The following is a 20,358-nucleotide window of genomic DNA, read 5'->3' as shown; positions in this document are numbered from 1 at the left end:
GTCACACTCGTGACAATACTAGATTCTATCGTTGACAATAAAAAAATATATATCTATATTTGTAAACAATATTTATTTATATACAAGTTACGTTTTTTGGCTTGGTTCTCATTGTCCACGCTCAAGTCGAGTTGAGCCGCAAATCACCGCGGTCCCTTAGGTCGCGGCAAGCCTCGAGGGGGGCGGCCACTTCCTGGGGTCGCGTGGAGCTCAGAAACTGACATTGAGCCGCAAATCACCGCGGTCCCTTAGCCTCGAGGGGGGGGGGGCACTTCCTGGGGTCGCGTGTTGTCCAGCAACTGACGCTGAGCCGCAAATCACCGCAGTCCCTTAGGTCGCATGTAGTTCAGCATTGCGGTGAAGTTCACGGCGGTGGTGGTGGCGGTGGTGGCGGAGTTGTTACAACAAAGTTTGTTTAAATATAAACTCATTAACTTTCTCCCAAACCCCCCTCCCCGACACACATTCAGCTAACGTCTGCGTTTTTTGCTCCCACCTCGTCACTGTTTGTTGTAGTTAGACTGATGGCCTTAATCTAAAGTTGTCTTGTGGTTGTTGTGGTTGTTGTCATCACGGTGGCTATGAGATGTTAACTACCTCGCCTGGTATACAGGAGGTCGTGGGTTCGATCCAGACCCTGACGATGCCTGCTGCTGCTGCTGTATATTTGTAGTCTGTGTCTCTCATCATCATCATGGTGGCTATGAGATGTTAACTACCTCGCCTGGTATACAGGAGGTCGTGGGTTCTATCCAGACCCTGACTATGCCTGCTGCTGTATATTTGTAGTCTGTGTCTCTCTCATCATCACGGTGGCTATGTGATGTTAACTACCTCGCCTGGTATACAGGAGGTCGTGGGTTCGATCCAGACCCTGACGATGCCTGCTGCTGCTACTGTATATTTGTAGTCTGTGTCTCTCTCATCATCATCATGGTGGCTATGAGATGTTGACTACCTCGCCTGGTATACAGGAGGTCGTGAGTTTTATCCAGACCCTGACGATGCCTGCTGCTGCTGTATATTTGTAGTCTGTGTCTCTCATCATCATCACGGTGGCTATGAGATGTTAACTACCTCGCCTGGTATACAGGAGGTCGTGGGTTCGATCCAGACCCTGACGATGCCTGCTGCTGCTGTATATTTGTAGTCTGTGTCTCTCATCATCATGGTGGCTAGGAGATGTTGACTACCTCGCCTGGTATACAGGAGGTCGTGAGTTTTATCCAGACCCTGACGATGCCTGCTGCTGCTGTATATTTGTAGTCTGTGTGTCTCTCATCATCACGGTGGCTATGAGATGTTGACTACCTCGCCAGGTCTACAGGAGGTCGTGGGTTCGATCCAGACCCTGACGATGCCTGCTACTGTATATTTGTAGTCTGTGTCTCTCTCATCATCACGGTGGCTAGGAGATGTTGACTACCTTGCCTGGTATACAGGAGGTCGTGGGTTCGATCCAGACCCTGACGATGCCTGCTGCTGCTGTATATTTGTAGTCTGTGTCTCTCATCATCATCACGGTGGCTATGAGATGTTGACTACCTCGCCTGGTATACAGGAGGTCGTGGGCTCGATCCAGACCCTGACGATGCCTGCTGCTGCTGTATATTTGTGGTCTGTGTGTCTCTCTTTCATCATCATCATCATCACGGTGGCTATGAGATGTTAACTACCTCGCCTGGTATACAGGAGGTCGTGAGTTTTATCCAGACCCTGACGATGCCTGCTGCTGCTGTATATTTGTAGTCTGTGTGTCTCTCATCATCACGGTGGCTATGAGATGTTGACTACCTCGCCAGGTCTACAGGAGGTCGTGGGTTCGATCCAGACCCTGACGATGCCTGCTACTGTATATTTGTAGTCTGTGTCTCTCTCATCATCATCACGGTGGCTAGGAGATGTTGACTACCTTGCCTGGTATACAGGAGGTCGTGGGTTCGATCCAGACCCTGACGATGCCTGCTGCTGCTGTATATTTGTAGTCTGTGTCTCTCATCATCATCACGGTGGCTATGAGATGTTGACTACCTCGCCTGGTATACAGGAGGTCGTGGGCTCGATCCAGACCCTGACGATGCCTGCTGCTGCTGTATATTTGTGGTCTGTGTGTCTCTCTTTCATCATCATCATCACGGTGGCTATGAGATGTTAACTACCTCGGCTGGTATACAGGAGGTCGTGGGTTCTATCCAGACCCTGACGATGCCTGCTGCTGCTGTTTATTTGTAGTCTGTGTGTGTCTCTCATCATCTTCACGGTGGCTATGAGATGTTGACTATCTCGCCAGACCCTGACGATGCCTGCTGCTGCTGCTGTATATTTTTGACGTCTGATTCAGCTCCTACCTTTGCCATCAATCCGGGCTCCCCCCCGACCCCCCAACTCCTTGAGCTACTTGGGGCGCCTTCAGCTGTCGCTGCTCGGATTCCGCTCGCTCCGAGCGCCCCGCCGCCACTCTCTGTGGCCGCTCACGACATCGTTGATGTTGTTGTTGTTGACGATGTTGTTGTTGATGACGTTGTTGTTGACGATGTTGTTGTTGACGACATTGTTGTTGACGATGTTGTTGACGATGATGTTGTTGACGATGATGTTGTTGACGATGTTGTTGACGATGTTGTTGACGATGTTGTTGTTGACGATGTTGTTGACGATGTTGATGATGTTGTTGACGATGTTGTTGACGACGTTGTTGTTGACGATGTTGTTGTTGACGACGTTGTTGTTGACGACGATGTTGTTGACGACGTTGTTGACGATGTTGTTGACGTTGTTGTTGACAATGTTGTTGACGTTGTTGATGATGTTGTTGTTGACGACGTTGTTATTGACGATGTTGCGGTCGTGGTTGTAGTGTTTTCACCGCGCGTTTATTTGTGAGTGTCAATGGCGGCGTTGTTCCGCCTCCTGCGTCCTCCCTCGCCGCTCGCGGTCTCCACCGCGTCCGCGATGTCGCGGAGCCTGTCGCCAAAGCTGCGTTCCTGTTCCTGTTCATCCCTCCCGGTCATTAGTCCCATTCGTTCCTGTTCCTGTTCGTCTCGTTCATCCCTCCCGGTCATTAGTCCCATTCGTTCCTGTTCCTGTTCGTCTCGTTCATCCGTCTCGTTCATTAATCACATTCGTTCCTGTTCCTGTTCGTCCCGTTCATCCGTCTCGTTCATTAGTCCCATTCGTTCCTGTTCCTGTTCGTCGCGTTCATCCGTCTCGTTCATTAGTCCCATTCGTTCCTGTTCCTGTTCGTCCCGTTCATCCCTCTCGTTCATTAGTCCCATTCGTTCCTGTTCCTGTTCGTCTCGTTCATCCGTCTCGTTCATTAGTCCCATTCGTTCCTGTTCCTGTTCGTCTCGTTCATCCCTCCCGGTCATTAGTCCCATTCGTTCCTGTTCGTCTCGTTCATCCGTCTCGTTCATTAGTCCCATTCGTTCCAGTTCCTGTTCGTCCCGTTCATCCGTCTCGTTCATTAGTCCCATTCGTTCGTGTTCCTGTTCGTCTCGTTCATCCGTCTCGTTCATTAGTCCCATTCGTTCCTGTTCCTGTTTGTCCCGTTCATCCGTCTTGTTCATTAGTCCCATTCGTTCCTGTTCCTGTTCCTGTTCGTCTCGTTCATCCGTCTCGTTCATTAGTCCCATTCGTTCCTGTTCCTGTTCGTCTCGTTCATCCCTCCCGGTCATTAGTCCCATTCGCTCCTGTTCCTGTTCGTCTCGTTCATCCGTCCCGGTCATTAGTCACATTCGTTCCTGTTCCTGTTCGTCTCGTTCATCCGTCTCGTTCATTAGTCCCATTCGTTCCTGTTCCTGTTCGTCTCGTTCATCCCTCCCGGTCATTAGTCCCATTTATTCCTGTTCCTGTTCGTCTCGTTCATCCCTCCCGGTCATTAGTCCCATTCGTTCCTGTTCCTGTTCGTCTCGTTCATCCCTCCCGGTCATTAGTCACATTCGTTCCTGTTCCTGTTCGTCTCGTTCATCCCTCCCGGTCATTAGTCACATTCGTTCCTGTTCCTGTTCGTCCCGTTCATCCGTCTTGTTCATTAGTCCCATTCGTTCCTGTTCCTGTTCGTTCGTCTCATTCATCCATCTCGTTCATTAGTCCCATTCGTTCCTGTTCCTGTTCGTCTCGTTCAACCCTCCCGGTCATTAGTCCCATTCGTTCCTGTTCCTGTTCGTCTCGTTCATCTGTCTCGTTCATTAGTCCCATTCGTTCCTGTTCCTGTTCGTCTCGTTCATCCCTCCCGGGCATTAGTCCCATTCATTCCTGTTCCTGTTCGTCTCGTTCATCCCTCCCGGTCATTAGTCCCATTCGTTCCTGTTCCTGTTCGTCTCGTTCATCCCTCCCGGTCATTAGTCACATTCGTTCCTGTTCCTGTTTGTCTCGTTCATCCCTCCCGGTCATTAGTCCCATTCGTTCCTGTTCCTGTTCGTCTCGTTCATCCCTCCCGGTCATTAGTCCCATTCGTTCCTGTTCCTGTTCGTCCCGTTCATCCGTCTTGTTCATTAGTCCCATTCGTTCCTGTTCCTGTTCGTCTCATTCATCCATCTCGTTCATTAGTCCCATTCGTTCCTGTTCGTCTCGTTCATCCATCTCGTTCATTAGTCCCATTCGTTCCTGTTCCTGTTCGTCCCGTTCATCCGTCTCGTTCATTAGTCCCATTCGTTCCTGTTCCTGTTCGTCTCGTTCATCCGTCTCGTTCATTAGTCCCATTCGTTCCTGTTCCTGTTCGTCTCGTTCATCCATCTCGTTCATTAGTCCCATTCGTTCCTGTTCCTGTTCATCCGTCCCGGTCATCCGCTCCGTGTCCTCGGGCAACCGTACGACCAACGCAGGCTGCGAATTGGCCGCGACTCAGCAGGGGGCCTGCAGTGAGCAGCAGCAGCAGCAGCACGAGATGTCGTCCCCCACGTGTCGCGCGTTCGCTGGGGAGAGACGCACTGGCTGATCGTCGTGAGCAGGCGGTGCGGCAGGCCGGCTTCTTGCCCATCTGTACATCGCCCGGAGGCAGGCGATAACCCCGCTCAGGTCTTGGGCCTTTCTCTACCGCCGTGGCTGACGACTTGATTTGTCGAGGAATTATTTCATCACGGGTCGCCGCTGGTGGCGGCAGCCCGCGGTCGGGATGCATGCGCTCCTCGTGAATGCCGAACTGATGTTGCACCGTGCCTGGTAGCCAAGGGGTGCTAATCGGAGACAGGACCATCGCGAGGGGGGTAATGGATGATGATGATGATGATGATGCTGATCACGATGGCAACAGCCACGTGCACTGTAACGTCTCTCTCTCTACCTCCCTCTTCTCTCACCACCATCACCACCACCACCACAGGATTCACCTGACCATGACCTGAGACAGAAAACGACCTCGCCCTCTCCAGCAACGTCCTTGGGAGAAAGTCCTTGCCGGAGAGGTCAGAGGTCAGCGGTTCAGAGGTCGCGCGCTTCGGGCAGTGGGCGCGGACTTCACTCCGCGCTCTGCCCGACTGCTCCGTCTCCTCCCGCTGACGACGTCCCACGGAGGTTCACGATGGGCAGCTGGAGACTGCTTCAAGCCCAGCTGCTGCTGCTGCTGCTGCAGCTGCTGCCGGGCGCTAGCGGTTGGCCTCCCGCAACCGGTACGAGGCTCTGTGTTGTTTTTAAAAAAACTATTCACTATTTTTATTTTATTTAAGCCAGTTAAGGCGCCCACTGAGATGTTTTTATATATATTGTAGCTCTTTGTCAGGAGCGACCTGGGGATCGCAGATTGTAGCTGGGCAAAGTGGCTTGTTGGCACTGTGTGAGTGTGTGGGGAGAGTGGTGGTCCAGTGGTACGGTCACAATGAGTGCCGTTTGCCCATATCCCCAGCTCCACCTTCCCCAATGAATGTTCGCGTGCAGTCTCGAGACCTGCTGTCAACCCTGTGTTGGGAGGATGGAGGGGATACCACAGGGAATATTCCCCCACTGGTTCAGCCTTCAACCATCGACTTCTACAACACTACCAGCAGCTCAAAGCTCCTGAACGTTACCTACAGAGTGGAGTATAAACTGTGAGATGCTCGCTCACTCACTCACCCCCACACTCACTCACTCACCCAATCACCCACCCACTCACTCATCCACTCACTCACTCACCCACCCACTCACTCACCCACCCACCCACTCACTCACCCACCCACTCATTCACCCACTCACTCACCCACTCACTCACTCACCCACTCACTCACCCACCCACCCACCCACTCACTCACTCACTCACCCACTCACTCACTCATCCACCCACTCACCCACTCACTCATTCACTCACCCACTCACTCACCCACCGACTCACTCACCCACTCACTCACCCACTCACTCACTCACCCACTCACTCACTCATTCACTCACCCACCCACCCACTCACTCACCCACTCACTCACTCACCCACCCACCCACCCACTCACTCACCCACTCACTCACCCACTCACTCACCCACTCACACACTCATCCACTCACACATTCGCCCACTTACTCACTCACCCACTCACTCACTCACCCACCCACCCACTCACTCACCCACCCACCCACCCACCCACTCACCCACCCACCCACTCACCCACCCACTCACTCACTCACCCACCCACCCACTCACTCACCCACTCACTCACTCACTCACCCACCCACTCACTCACCCACTCACTCACTCACCCACCCACTCACTCACCCACTCATTCACCCACTCACTCACTCACCCACCCACTCACTCACCCACCCACTCACTCACCCACTCATTCACTCACCCACTCACCCACTCATCCACTCATCCACCCACTCACCCACGCACTCACCCACCCACCCACCCCTCACGTGTCTCCGTCTGCATAGCTACGGAGAAGCCCGCTGGCGGAGTGTCTGCGCTGTGACCGCAGAGACTCGGTGCGATGTCTCCTCAGCGCTGCGACTTCCCGGCCACCGCTATTACCTCCGCGTGAGATCCACCATCTCATCTTCACCATCGCCGCAGTCCTCACCGCTCTCCTCACCCTGGGTTGTGCTTGAGCTCTTGCCCTTGAAGACAAGTGAGTGGCCTTGTCTGTCTCTCTCTCTCTCTGTGTGTCTCTGTGTGTGTGTGTCTCTGTGTATGTCTGTGTGTGTGTGTCTCTCTCTCTCTCTGTGTCTCTGTGTGTGTCTGTGTGTGTGTGTCTCTGTGTATGTCTGTGTGTCTCTGTGTGTATGAGTGTATCTGTGTATGTGTGTCTCTGTGTATGTCTGTGTGTCTCTGTGTGTGTATGAGTGTCTGTGTGTGTGTCTCTGTGTATGTCTGTGTGTCTGTGTGTGACTGTGTGTGTGTCTCTGTGTATGTGTGTCTGTGCGTTTGTCTGTGTGTATGTCTGTTTGTGTGTGTCTTTGTGTGTATGTCTCTTTGTATGTGTGTCTGTATGTGTGTCTGTGTGTGTCTGTGTGTGACTGTGTGTGTGTCTGTGTGTGTCTGTGTGTGTGTGTCTGTGTGTGTGTCTCTCTCTCTGTGTGTCTATGTGTCTGTGTGTGTGTGTCTCTGTGTGTATGTCTGTGTGTGTATGAGTCCGGCAAAACAACCCCCTACCTCCTCGCGGTGCCGGATGGGCAACTCTGTCGTGGACAGTGCTGTGGGGGGAGGTCCAATTTTGATTGGCTCCTCCCCTCATGGCATATGTGTCCACCACAGGGGCTAAACGGGGGCTCTGGACGGGTGCGAGGGGCTGGTAACCCCTCCACCTTCAATTAATTACCACTAAACCACAAGTTAAACTGAAATATGTAACTAATAAGCTTGTGCCGGAGGCCCCGGGGGGCCAGGCATCTATGACGTCTCCTGGCCAAACCCCAATTGGCGGAGCCAGGAGATTGAATATCTACCCTCGGGGCTCCTCCAGAAACAACGAAAAGCCACGACGGGTGGCCACATGGAATGTTCGAACGCTCACAGCGGAGGAGAGGCTGCCACTCCTCTGTCAGGAGCTGGACCGGTACCGCCTGGATCTATGTGGCATTCAGGAGGTCCGGTGGACCGGCTGTGGCTCCTGCCGCCATGAGGGGTGGACAGTCCTCTACTCGGGGCAGCAGACTGCCAAACAACAGGGTGTAGCTCTTCTTTTGAACAAAAGAATGAAGGGGGCGTGGGAGCGTGGCGGTGAGGTGTGGGAAGCTGTAAGTCCCAGGCTACTTTGGGCTCGCCTTCCCATCAAGCGGAGGCGAGGAATGGTGGTCGTGGTTACTTATGCCCCCACCGAAGATGAATATCCGTGGAGGGATGCAGGCAAAGCCGATGAGTCAGATGCCTTCTATGACCTCCTGTCACAGGTGCTGGCTAAAGTGGCCCCTCGGGATAGAGTCATCATGTTGGGTGACTTCAATGCCCGAGTTGGTCATGATACTGGCACCTAGTCTGGAGTGATTGGAGGGCATGGGCCATATCAGCTCAATAACAACGGTAGGAGGCTGCTAGATTTTTGTGCAGCCCATGGGCTTGTAATTACCAACACGCTGTTCCGGCATCGGCGCATCCACACAACATCATGGATGCATGCCGGGTCCAAGCAAGAACATCTGCTGGACTACATAGTGACGGACCAGTGGATGCGAGCCCTCGTCCTTGACACCAGGACCTACCGTGGAGCTGATCTGCCCTCTGACCATCGACTAGTCATCTGTAAGATGCGCCTGCCATTCTTCCACTCCGGTGGTGGGTGTACACCCAGGACCCCATTCCAACCTAAAGTGGCCTGGTCTCAGTTATCTGATGAAAGTTGCAAGCGAGAATTTCATCATCGCTTGCGGCTGGGATTGGCATCGTCCCCGACTCCTCCTGATGTCGAGGGTAAATGGGTGAGGTTTAGGACTGTGACTCATGCAGCTGCAATGGCTGCTTTGGGTACGCGGTCCAGACCTCCCCAGAGACCCTGGCTGACAGAGGAGGTGTTCAGGATGATTGAGAAAAAGCGACAGGCCCACTGTCATCGGCTACAGAATCCCACGTCAGAGAATGAGGAGACTTACCGCAGCCTTCGCTCGGAGGTTCGGAGAGCCGTAAGGCGCTGCAAGGATGGGTGGTGGTCGCGGGTTGCTGAGGAGATGGAGTCTGCCTCAGTGGCCCGTGATCACAAATCTCTATTTAACTCCATCAAAAAAGTAACCTGCAGCGCCACACCTATTACCATCATTAGGGGAAAAAACGGTGATCCAATCTCCGACCCCCAGGAACGGGTTTGCAGATTTGCTGAGCATTTCTGTGAGGTCCTGGGGGAGGGAAAATCCCTCAGCCAGGAAAACATCGTGGCACAAAGTGAGGATGACCCTGCTGAGGCTGCAGTGCCTCAAATATTGGAAGAAGTCATCCCCTGTGAGTGCCTGGCTGAGGTGCCATCTGTTGAGGAAGTACTGAAGGCGATCCGGAGTCTGAGACCAGGAAAGGCAGCGGGCAGAGATGATCTCCCAAGCGAAATGCTGAGGGAGGGCGGCGTTTGTGCACAGACTGCCCTATATGACATCATAACAACAGTCTGGACCACTGGACGGGTTCCGCAGGATTGGAAGGATGCTCTGGTGGTCCCCCTTTTTAAGAAGAGGGGCCGTGCGGACTGTGGCAGCTGCAGGGGCATCTCACTCCTCAGTGTGCCGGAAAAGGTCCTGGCGGGGATTGTTCAGCGTCGCCTTGCCGGGCACGTTGAGGAGAGGCTTGCGGAGCCCCAATGCGGTTTCAGGAGGGGGTGGTCCTGCACAGATGCCATATTTTCTGTCCGTCAGCTACAGCAGAGGTGTAGGGAATTCCAACAAGACCTACATCTCTGCTTTATTGACCTGGTCAAGGCCTATTATACCATCAGTAGGCCTGGGCTCTGGGTTGTTCTTCGTGCTTTTGGAGTACCTGACCCTCTGCTCACGATCATTAAGGACCTTCATGATGGTGAGCGGGCCCGGGTAAAACTACGTGGCCGGGAGTCAGAGCCATTCCCTGTTAACCTTGGGGTGCGACAGGGATGTCCTCTGGCTCCCACATTATTTAACATCTATTTTGACCACGTAGTTCGTGAAGCCTTCAATAGCTGTACCGGGGGAATCTCCATATGGTACAGATATAATGGGAGGCTGATCGACGCCCGGGTGCGGTCAAGGGATGGCTCCTTATTGCTCAACCCCGTTATGTATGCTGATGATTTGGTAATAGCTGCACATTCGGAGGAGGAGTTGGAGATGCTGCTGCTGAGACTGGAGCGTGCCACTAAGAGGTGGGGCCTTACCATCAGCCCCACCAAAACTAAGCGCCTGCCTGGGTATTTTGTACCATCGGACACTCCACCCCCACAACTCCCAATCGGTGATGGGGCAGTTGTGGAGAGAGTGGAGAGTTTCCCATACCTGGGCAGTGTGCTTATGACTGGCTCCAGTTTAACAGCAGAGGTCTCACTCCGAATCAGTCGAGCGGCAATATCTTTTCATCAGTTGCGTAACGCTGTGCGGAAGCTACCTGGTCTGTCGCTCCGCACTAAGTTTCAGGTTTTCTCGGCCACGGTCATTCCCTCCCTTCTCTACGCTTGCGAAACGTGGACCCCCCTAATGGAACATCTTCGCCGGTTGGAAACATTTAGGCTGGCCTGCCTACGATCCATCCTGGGTTTAACCAGACTGGATTGTGTGAGGAGCTCAAAAAGCCTTGAAAGATCTGGGCAAGGTCCCATCGCTGAGCTCCTCCGGCGGGGAAGGCTGCGATGGCTGGGTCATGTAGCCCGCATGCCCAGCCACCGCATGCCGAAACAGCTTTTGTTCGGCCGGATTGAGGCGGCTGGGCGGGCGCGGCACGGGCTAGAGAAGAGATGGAGTGATGTGGTACAGGAGGACGTGGAGCTGAGTGGACTTGCCGATGACTGGTACCAGCGGTGTCAAGATCGGCCTCTGTGGAGGAGGCTCGTGAAGGACGCTACTGGGCAGTTGGAGGTAGTCGCCCTCCAACAACAACGGAGGGCGGAGGAGCGACGCTCACAACAACAAGCGGAGCGCCGGGTGGCTAACGCACAGCAGGTTGGCACAGTAGGGGGCACAGGTGGTGCATCAGCCAGTCGTCTCAGTCAGTCGACCCGTGGCACCTGGGTCTGCCCCGTGACCTCCTGCCAGCGGGCCTTCGACACTTCACGTGGCCTCAGGGTGCACATAGCCTGGCACAAGCGTCGTGGTGACGTCACCGCCACTTAGTGGTGAATGGCGGTTGTTGTTGTTGTGTCTGTGTGTGTGACTGTGTGTGTGACTGTCTTTGTGTCTCTGTGTGTGTCTGTGTGTCTGTGCATGTGTGTCTGTGTGTCTGTGCGTGTGTGTCTGTGTGTGTGACTGTGTGTGTGACTGTCTTTGTGTCTCTTTGTGTGTGTCTGGTGTGTGTCTGTGTGTGTGTGTGTGGCTGTGTGTGTGACTGTCTTTGTGTCGCTGTGTGTGTCTCTGTGTGTGTCTGTGTGTCTGTGCATGTGTGTCTGTGTGTGTCTGTGCGTGTGTGTGTGTCTGTGTGTGTGACTGTGTGTGTGACTGTCTTTGTGTCTCTGTGTGTGTGTCTGTGTGTGTGTGTCTCTGTGTGTGTGTGTCTGTGTGTGTGTGTGTGTCTGTCTGTGTGTGTGTCTGTGTGGGTGTGTCTGTGGGTGTGTGTCTTTGTGTGTGTGTCTGTGTGTGTGACTGTGTGTGTGACTGTCTTTGTGTCTCTGTGTGTGTGTCTGTGTGTGTGACTGTCTTTGTGTCTCTGTGTGTCTGTGCGTGTGTGTCTGTGTCTGTGCGTGTGTGTCTGTGTGTGTGACTGTGTGTGTGACTGTCTTTGTGTCTCTGTGTGTGTCTGTGTGTGTCTCTCTGTGTGTGTGTCTGTGTGTGTGTGTCTGTCTGTGTGTGTGTCTGTGTGTCTGTGTGTGTCTGTGTGTGTGTCTGTGTGTGTGTCTGTGTGTGTGTCTGTGTGCGTGTGTCTGTGTGTCTGTGCGTGTGTGTCTGTGTGTGTGGGGAGCGGTAGTGTAGCGGTTAGCGCTACGCTGCGCTGTGAACCTGGCGACCCAGGTTCGATTCCCGCTCACGGCCAACACCGGTGACCATTGTCTGAACCGGTCCTGGGGCTCCCCTAGGTCGACTCAGCCTGAAATGAGTACCCGGTGCGGTGTGTCAACATCGCCACTGGGTCGACAAAGGCGGTCGGGCGTGGTGCTGGCCACCCACCCCCTCGTGTGCCGTTCCGGCCTTCATAGGTGCTGCTCGCTGACAGCACTTGCCCCTACAGTCTGCGAAGGCTACACGGGGGATCTTTGTCTCAGCTGTGCTCAGTGCTCCGACGGTCACCTTGATGCTCCACAAGAAAGTGACGGTGGACGAGGCTGGCGGCGAGGAGGAGTGCCGTGTTGAGGATGACGATGACGGTGACAGTGAAGGCCGCGGCGGTGACGATGACCACGACGATGACGGTGACCGCGGCGGTGACGATGACCACGACGATTACGATGACCGCGACGATGACGGTGACCACGATGACGATGACCGCGACGATGATGACCACGACGATGACGATGACCGCGACGATGACGATTACCGCGACGTTGACGGTCACCACGACGACCGCGACGAGGGAGAGGCGGAGTGGTGGGAGCTCTCCGTGGGGGTCTCCATGAGGAGTGGGTGGAGGAGGAGGATGGAGCGGCATGACGTGCTGTACCACCTGCAGGCGGAGGTCTCAACGAGGGGGGCACAACCAGCACAGTGAGAGTGGGTCGGTGAGTGGGTGGGTGGGTGGGTGAGTGAGTGGGTGGGTGGGTGAATGGGTGAGTGGGTGAGTGGGTGAGTGAGTGAGTGAGTGGGTGGGTGAATGGGTGAGTGGGTGAGTGAGTGAGTGAGTGGGTGGGTGAGTGGGTGGGTGGGTGAATGGGTGAGTGAGTGAGTGAGTGGGTGAGTGAGTGGGTGGGTGAGTGAGTGAGTGAGTGGTTGAGTCGGTGGGTGGGTGGGTGGGTGAATGGGTGAGTGAGTGAGTGGTTGAGTCGGTGGGTGGGTGGGTGAGTGAGTGGGTGAGTGGGTGGGTGAGTGGGTGAGTGAGTGAGTGGGTGGGTGAGTGGGTGGGTGGGTGAGTGGGTGGGTGGGTGGATGAGTGAGTGGGTGGGTGAGTGGGTGGGTGATTGGGTGGGTGATTGGGTGGGTGAGTGGTTGAGTAGTAGTAGCATGATAATGCTACTACTACTGATGAAAATGATGATGCTGCTGCTACTGATGATGCTACTGATGATGATGATGGTACTGATTATGATGATGCGTCTGCTAGGAGCGCTTTGTGGGATGTCGCTACCGCCACACGGTACCTCCGCTTAGAGGCGCTGCTGAGTACTGCATCCGTGTGAGAATCGTAGCTGACTACCCCCGGTGGAAGACAGGGGAGTGGTCTCCAATGTCCTGTGTCTCCTTCCCTCCACCACACAGCGCTATGGGTGAGTGGGTGCGTGGGTGGGTGAGTGGGTGGGTGTGTGAGTGGGTGAGTGAGTGGTTGAGTGGCTGGGTGAGTGAGTGGTTGAGTGAGTGAGTGGATAGGTGAGTGGTTGAGTGAGTGGGTGGGTGAGTGAATGAGGTGTGTGGGTGAGTGAGTAGGTGAGTGGGTGAGTGAGTGGGTGAGTGGGTGGGTGAGTGAGTGGTTGAGTGAGTAGGTGGGTGAGTGGGTGGGTGAGTGAGTGGGTGAGTGAGTGGGTGTGTGATTGGGTGGGTTAGTGGTTGAATAAGTGGGTGGGTGGGCGAGTGAGTGAGTGGGTGAGTGGTTGAGTGAGTGAGTGGGTGAGTGGGTGGGTGAGTGGTTGAGTGAGTGGGTGGGTGAGTGAATGAGTAGGTGTGGGGGTGAGTGGGTGTGTGAATAGGTGAGTGGGTGAGTGGGTGGTTGAGTGAGTGGATGAGTGGGTGGGTGAGTGAGTGGATGAGTGAGTGGATGAGTGGGTGGGTGAGTGAGTGGATGAGTGAGTGGGTGGGTGAGTGAGTGAGTGAGTGGGTGAGTGAGTGGGCGAGTGGTTGAGTGAGTGGGTGGGTGAGTGAATAAGTAGGTGTGTGGGTGAGTGGGTGAGTGAGTAGGTGAATGGGTGGGTCAGTGGGTGGGTGAGTGAGTGATTGACTGAGTGGGTGGGTGAGTGGGTGGGTGGGTGAGTGAGTGAGTGGTTGACTGAGTCGGTGGGTGAGTGAGTGGGTGAGTGGTTGGGTGAGTGACTGGTTGACTGAGTGGGTGAGTGAGTGGGTGGGTGAGTGAGTGGGTGAGTGAGTGTGTAATTGGGTGAGTTGGTGGGTGAGTGGGTGGGCGAGTGGTTGAGTGAGTGGGTGGGTGAGTGAATGAGGTGTGTGAGTAGGTGAGTGGGTGGGTGAGTGAGTGAGTGGGTGGGTGAGTGAGTGAGTGAGTGTGTGAGTGAGTGGGTGGGTGAGTGGGTGGGTGAGTGGGTGGGTGAGTGAGTGGGTGGGTGTCTCTCTCCCCATGTGTCTCCCAAGCAGGTCCTCCGATCTCAGTGTGGGCCACGGGAGACGCGGTGTCCGAGGGAGACACGGCCACGCTACGCTGCGGCGTGTCGCAAAATCCAGACTCAGACCCAATTCAGTGGAGCAACCCTCACGGGCAGACACTCTACTTCCAGACCGTCAAGGGTGAGCGGCAAGCACTCTCTCTGTGTCTCTCTCTCTGTCTCTCTCTCTGTCCCTCTGTCTCTCTCTCTGTCTCTCTCTCTCTCTGTCCCTCTGTCTCTCTCTCTGTCTCTCTCTGTATCTGACCCTCTTTCTCTCTGTGTCTCTCTCTGTCTCTCTCTCTGTCTCTCTCTCTCTGTCTCTCTCTCTGTCTCTCTCTGTCTCTGCTGCTCTCTCTCTCTCTGTGTCTCTCTCTCGCTGTGTGTGTGTCTCTCTCTCTCTGTCTCTCTCTCTCTGTGTCTCTATCTCTCTGTCTCTCTCTGTGTCTCTCTCTCGCTGTGTGTCTCTCTCTCTGTCTCTCTCTCTGTCTCTCTCTGTGTCTCTCGCTCGCTGTGTGTCTCTCTCTCTGTGTCTCTCTCTCTCTGTTTCTCTCTGTGTCTCTCGCTCGCTGTGTGTCTCTCTCTCTGTCTCTCTCTGTGTCTCTCCCTCTATCCCAATGTCTCTCTCTCTCTCTGTCTCTCTCTGTCTATCTCTCTGCGTCTCTCTATCCCCATGTCTCTCTCTCTCTCTGTCTCTCTCTGTCTCTGTGTCTCTCTGTGTTTGTCTCTCTCTCTCTGTGCCTCTTACTCTATCCCAATGTCTCTGTCTCTCTCTGTGTGTGTGTCTCTCTCTATCCCAATGTCTCTCTCTCTGGCTCTCTCTGTCTATCTCTCTGCGTCTCTCTATCCCCATCTATCTCTGTCTCTGTGTCTCTCTGTGTTTGTCTCTCTCTCTGTGTCTCTCTCTCTGTCTATCTCTCTGTGTGTCTCTCTCTATCCCCATGTCTCTCTCCCTGTGTCTCCCTGTCTCCCCGTGTTTCAGCCCACACGAACCCGCGTGTCTCTCTGCTGCACTGGAGCTCCACCAGGCTGGACCTCACCATCTCCCGCGTCTCCACGCTGGACCAGGGGGTCTACAGCTGCTCCCTCTTCAGCCTGGGGACCCCCATGGCTTACGCCCTGCTCACCGTCGGTGGTGAGCGACGCTCACCTCACCTCTCTCTCTCTCTACCTCAGACACACACAGAGACACACAGACACACAGACACACACAGACACACACACAGACACACACACAGACACACATACACAGACAGACACACACACACAGACACACACACATAGACACACACACACAGACACACACACACAGACACACAGACACAGACAGACACACAGACAGAAACACACACAGACACATAGAGAGAGGCACACACACAGACACACACAGATACAGGCACACACACAGATACACACACACACAGACACAACAACCGCCATTCGCCACTAAGTGGCGGTGACGTCACCACGACGCTTGTGCCAGGCCATGTGCACCCTGAGGCCACGTGAAGTGTCGAACGCCCGCTGGCAGGAGGTCACGGGGCAGACCCAGGTGCCACGGGTCGACTGACTGAGATGACTGGCTGATGCACCACCTGTGCCCCCTACTGTGCCAACCTGCTGTGCTTTAGCCACCCGGCGCTCCGCTCGTTGTTGTGAGCGTCGCTCCTCCGCCCTCCGTTGTTGTTGGATGGAGGGCGACTGCCTCCAACTGCCCAGTAGCAGCGTCCTTCACGAGCCTCCTCCACAGAGACACACACAGACACAGACACACACAGACACACATTTTAAAAGACACACAGACACACAGACAACAACCGCCATTCGCCACTAATTTCCCTTGTCTTCCTGCTCTCGCAGCCACTACCGCCACCACCATCACCACCACCACCCCCACCACCGCCCCCACCACCACCACCACCCCCCCACCACCACCACCCCCACCACCGCCCCCACCACCACCACCGCCCCCACCACCACCACCCCCCCCACCACCACCACCGCCACCACCACCCTGCCCACCTCCTGCACCTCCCCACGCTCGTGCGGGGTGACTGCGGGCGACGCGGCGACGCTCTCCGCCCCCGCCAGCGCCGTGGGCCCCTCCTCCTCCTGCTGCTCCGTGCGCTGGACGGCGACGCTGACGGCGCTGTCCCTGGCGGCCTCCCTGCTCGCGAGTTATTGATGGCCTCGCCCGGTACGCGGGAGGTCAGGGGTTAGATCCCCAGACCCTGACCACGTCTGCTGCTGCTGCTGTATATTTTAGAGTTTGCGGTGTCTCTCATCATCATCATCACGGTGGCTGCGGAGTTGTTGACTGCCTCGCCTGGTACGCGGGAGGTCGAGGGTTAGATCCCCAGACCCTGATCACGTCTGCTGCTGCTGCTGTATATTTTAGAGTTTGCGGTGTCTCCCATCATCATCATCACGGTGGTTACGGAGTTGTTGACTGCCTCGCCTGCTACGCGGGAGGTCCTGCTGCTACGGCACGAACACAACATTCCCATTCTGTCCACAGTAGAGTTTGTTTTTGTGTTAAGTGGCGTAAATATATAAACGCTGTGTGGTCAAACCCGCCACCGCCTGACAGCCAATTTGTCAGGTTTAGTGTCACGTAAGCAAAACGTGCCAATTAGTTACTAGTTTATAGTGTAGTGTATAGAGTAGTGTTTGGTGGCGTGTATAGTGTAGTGTATAGTAGTGTATGGTGTAGTGTATAGTAGTGTATAGTGTAGTTTATAGTGTAGTGTATAGAGTAGTGTATGGTGTCGTGTATAGTGTAGTGTATAGTAGTGTATAGAGTAGTGTATGGTGTCGTGTATAGTGTAGTGTATAGTAGTGTATAGTGAAGAGTATAGCAGTGTATAGTGTAGTATATAGTGTAGTGTATAATGTAGAGTATAGTGTAGTGTATAGTAGTGTATAGTGTAGTATACTAGTTCAACACTATCCGGTTGTGTGTTGGAGAGTAAAACAACTACAACATTTACAATTATAGTTTAGTGTATAGTAGTGTAGTGTATAGTAGTGTAGTGTATAATGTAGTGTATAGTTTAGTGTATAGTATAGTGTATAGTATAGTGTAGTATATAGTAGTGCATAGTGTAGTGGAAATTGTGTGGTATAGTAGTGTATAGTGCAATGTACAGTGTAGTGTATAGTAGTTTATAGTATAGCGTAGTGTGTAGTGTAGTTTACAGTGTAGTGTATAGTTTAGTTTATAGTGTAGTGTATAGTGTACTGTTTTGTAGTGTGTAGTCTCTAGTGTAAAGTGTAGAGTATAGTGTAGTGTATAGTGTAGTTTATAGTGTAGTGTACAGTGTAGTTTATAGTGTGTAGTGTATAGTGGTTGAGTAGTGTAGTGTATAGTGTAGTTTTTAGTGTAGTGTATAGTGGAGTGTATAGTGTAGTTTATAGTGTAGTGTACCTCCGAGCCAGAGGACATCCCTGTCATACCCAAAAGTGTACAGGGAATGGCTCCGACTCCTGGCCACGTAGTTTTGCCCGGGCCCGCTCACCATCATGAAGGTCCTTAATAATCGTGAGCAGAGGGTCAGGGACTCTGAAAGCACGAAGAACAATCCAGAGCCCAGGCCTACTGATGGTATCATAGGCCTTGACAAGGCCAATAAAGCAGAGATGTAGGTCTTGTTGGAATTCCCTACACCTCTGCTGTAGCAGGCGGACAAAATATGGCATCTTTGCAGGACCGCCCTTTCCTCAAACAGCATTGGGGCTCCGCAAGCCTCTCCTCAGCATGCCTATCGAAGCGATGTTGAATAATCCTTGAGATGCCCCTGTAGTTGTTACAGTCTGTGCGGTCCCCCTTCTTAAAGAGGGGGACCACCAGGGCATCCTTCCAATCCTGCGGAACCCGTCCAGTGGTCCAGACTGTTGTTAAGATGTCATGTAGGGCAGTCTGTGCACAAAGGCCACCCTCCCTCAGCATTTCGCTTGGGAGATCATCTCTGCCCGCTGCCTTTCCTGGTCTCAGGCTCTGGATCGCCTTCAGTACTTCCTCAACAGATGGCACCTCAGCCAGCCACTCACAGAGGGTGACTTCTTACAATATTTTAGGCATCACAGCCTCAGCAGGGTTATCCCCACTTTGTCCCACATTTTCCAGGCTGAGAGATTTCCCCTCCCCCAGGGCCTCACAGAAATGCTCAGCAAATCTGCAAACCTGTTCCTGGGGGTCGGAGATTGGATCACCGTTCTTTCCCCTAATGATGGTAATAGGTATGGCGCTGCAGGTTACTTTTTTGATGGAGTTAAAGAGCGATTTGTGATCGCGGGCCATTGAGGCAGACTCCATCTCCTCAGCAACCCACAACCACCTCCCATCATTGCAGCGCCTAACGGCTCTCCGTACCTCCAAGCGAAGGCTGTGGTAAGCCTCCTCAATCTACGACATGGGATGATGTAGCCAATGAGATTGGGCCTGTCGCTTTTTCTCAGCCAGTCTGAACACCTCCTCTGTCAGCCTGGGTCTCTGGGGAGGTCTGGACCGTTTTCCCAAATCAGCCATTGCAGCTGCATGAGCCACAGTCCTAAACGCCGCCTATTTCCCCTCGACATCAGGAGGAGTGGGGGACGATGCCAACCCCAGCCACAAGCGATGATGACATTTTCACTTGCAGCTTTCATCAGCTAGCTGAGACCATGCCACCTTAGGTTGGAATGGGGTCCTGGGTGTACACCCACTACCGGAGTGGAAAAATGGCAGGTGCATCTTACAGATGACTAGTCGATGGTCAGTGGGCAGATCAGCTCCACGGTGGGTCCTGGTGTCAAGGACATGGGCTCGCATCCGCTGGTCCGTCACTATGTAGTCCAGCAGATGTTCTTGCTTGGACCCGGCATGCATCCATGATGTTGTGTGGATGCGCCGATGCCGGAACAGCGTGTTGGTAATTACAAGCCCATTGGCTGCACAAAAATCAAGCAACCTCCTACCGTTGTTATTGAGCTGATCTGGTCCATGCCTTCCAATCACTCCAGACCAGGTGCCAGCATCATGACCAACTCGGGCATTGAAGTCACCCAACAAGATGACTCTATCCCGAGGGGCCACTTTAGCTAGCACCTGTGACAGGAGGTCATAGAAGGCATCTGACTCATTGGCCTTGCCTGCATCCCTCCAGATGTTCATCTTCGGTGGGGGCATAAGTAACTACGACCACCACTCCTCGCCTCTGGTTGATGGGAAGGCGAGCCCAAAGTAGCCTGAGGCTTACAGCTTCTCACACCTCACCGCCACGCTCCCACGCCCCCTTCATTCTTGCGTTCAGAAGAAAAGCCACACCCTGTTCTTTGGCAGTCTCCTGCCCCGAGTAGAGGACTGTCCACCCCTCATGGTAGCAGGAGCCAGAACCGGTCCACCGGACCTCCTGAATGCCACAGAGATCCAGGCGGTGCCGGTCCAGCTCCTGACAGAGGAGTGGCAGCCTCTCCTCCGCAGTGAGCGTTCGAACATTCCACGTGGCCATCCGCAGTGTTTTTTTGTTGTTTCTGTAGGTGACCCGAGGTAGGTACGTATCACCACCTTCATCACCACCTCCACCCTCATGCTAGCTAGCTACGGCGTGTCACCCTTGCCTACTTTCTCTGCTCCCTCCAGTGGCTTCGAGAGTGGCGTGCTGGCCAGGGGTCGCCACGACGACGACGACGATGGCGACGATGGCACCGTGGGGATGATGGAGCAGCACGAGGTGGAGGAGGAGGTGGAGGAGGTGTAACTGGAGGAGGAGGTGTAACTGGAGGAGGTGGAGGAGGTGTAACTGGAGGAGGTGGAGGAGGAGGTGAAGGTGGTGTAGGAGGTGGTGGAGGAGGAGTTGGAGGAGGAGGTGTAGGAGGTGGTGTAGAAGGTGGTGGAGGAGGAGGAGGAGGAGGTAGAGGAGGAGGA

General features: G+C 54.1%; 2 protein-coding genes across 3 annotated transcripts; both read left to right on the top strand.

Annotated features, from left to right (window-relative positions):
- Positions 1-328: 328 nt before the first annotated feature.
- Positions 329-12,703, top strand: LOC142915935 (uncharacterized). Its single transcript, XM_076061560.1, has 5 exons — positions 329-409; positions 5,321-5,606; positions 5,840-6,023; positions 6,838-7,031; positions 12,261-12,703. Exons 2-5 carry the CDS (start codon positions 5,519-5,521, stop codon positions 12,701-12,703), a joined length of 909 nt encoding a protein of 302 aa, XP_075917675.1. The 5' UTR covers positions 329-409; positions 5,321-5,518.
- A 529-nt stretch (positions 12,704-13,232) lies between these two features.
- On the top strand, positions 13,233-16,644 carry LOC142915924 (cell adhesion molecule 3-like). Of its 2 annotated transcripts, none has more exons than XM_076061547.1 (4): positions 13,233-13,415; positions 14,449-14,598; positions 15,436-15,588; positions 16,314-16,644. In XM_076061547.1, the coding sequence occupies exons 1-4, from the start codon at positions 13,376-13,378 to the stop codon at positions 16,505-16,507; spliced, it is 537 nt and encodes a 178-aa protein (XP_075917662.1). In that variant the 5' UTR covers positions 13,233-13,375; the 3' UTR covers positions 16,508-16,644. The 2 variants fall into 2 exon arrangements, with proteins under 2 accessions (XP_075917662.1, XP_075917661.1); XM_076061546.1 differs by having other exon boundaries at positions 14,446-14,598.
- Positions 16,645-20,358: the final 3,714 nt, after the last annotated feature.

This window comes from Petromyzon marinus, unplaced genomic scaffold (assembly GCF_048934315.1).
Source record: "Petromyzon marinus isolate PM22_M1 ecotype Great Lakes invasive population unplaced genomic scaffold, UKy_Petmar_22M1.pri1.0 PM_G_Scaffold_37, whole genome shotgun sequence".
Taxonomy (NCBI): domain Eukaryota; kingdom Metazoa; phylum Chordata; class Hyperoartia; order Petromyzontiformes; family Petromyzontidae; genus Petromyzon; species Petromyzon marinus.
Note: the sequence above shows the minus strand (reverse complement) of the source record. Positions and strands in the feature narration are given on the sequence as shown.

Bases quoted from the DNA above. Each gene is read 5' to 3' on its own strand.
- LOC142915924 (XM_076061546.1), top strand. From the start codon at position 13,376: ATGTCCTGTGTCTCCTTCCCTCCACCACACAGCGCTATGG. The intron at 13,416-14,445 runs GTGAGTGGGTGC...GTGTCTCCCAAG, and splicing joins TCCACCACACAGCGCTATGG to CAGGTCCTCCGATCTCAGTG. The intron at 15,589-16,313 runs GTGAGCGACGCT...CTGCTCTCGCAG, and splicing joins CGCCCTGCTCACCGTCGGTG to CCACTACCGCCACCACCATC.
- LOC142915935 (XM_076061560.1), top strand. From the start codon at position 5,519: ATGGGCAGCTGGAGACTGCTTCAAGCCCAGCTGCTGCTGCTGCTGCTG. The intron at 6,024-6,837 runs GTGAGATGCTCG...CCGTCTGCATAG, and splicing joins TACAGAGTGGAGTATAAACT to CTACGGAGAAGCCCGCTGGC. The intron at 7,032-12,260 runs GTGAGTGGCCTT...TCTTTGTCTCAG, and splicing joins GCTCTTGCCCTTGAAGACAA to CTGTGCTCAGTGCTCCGACG.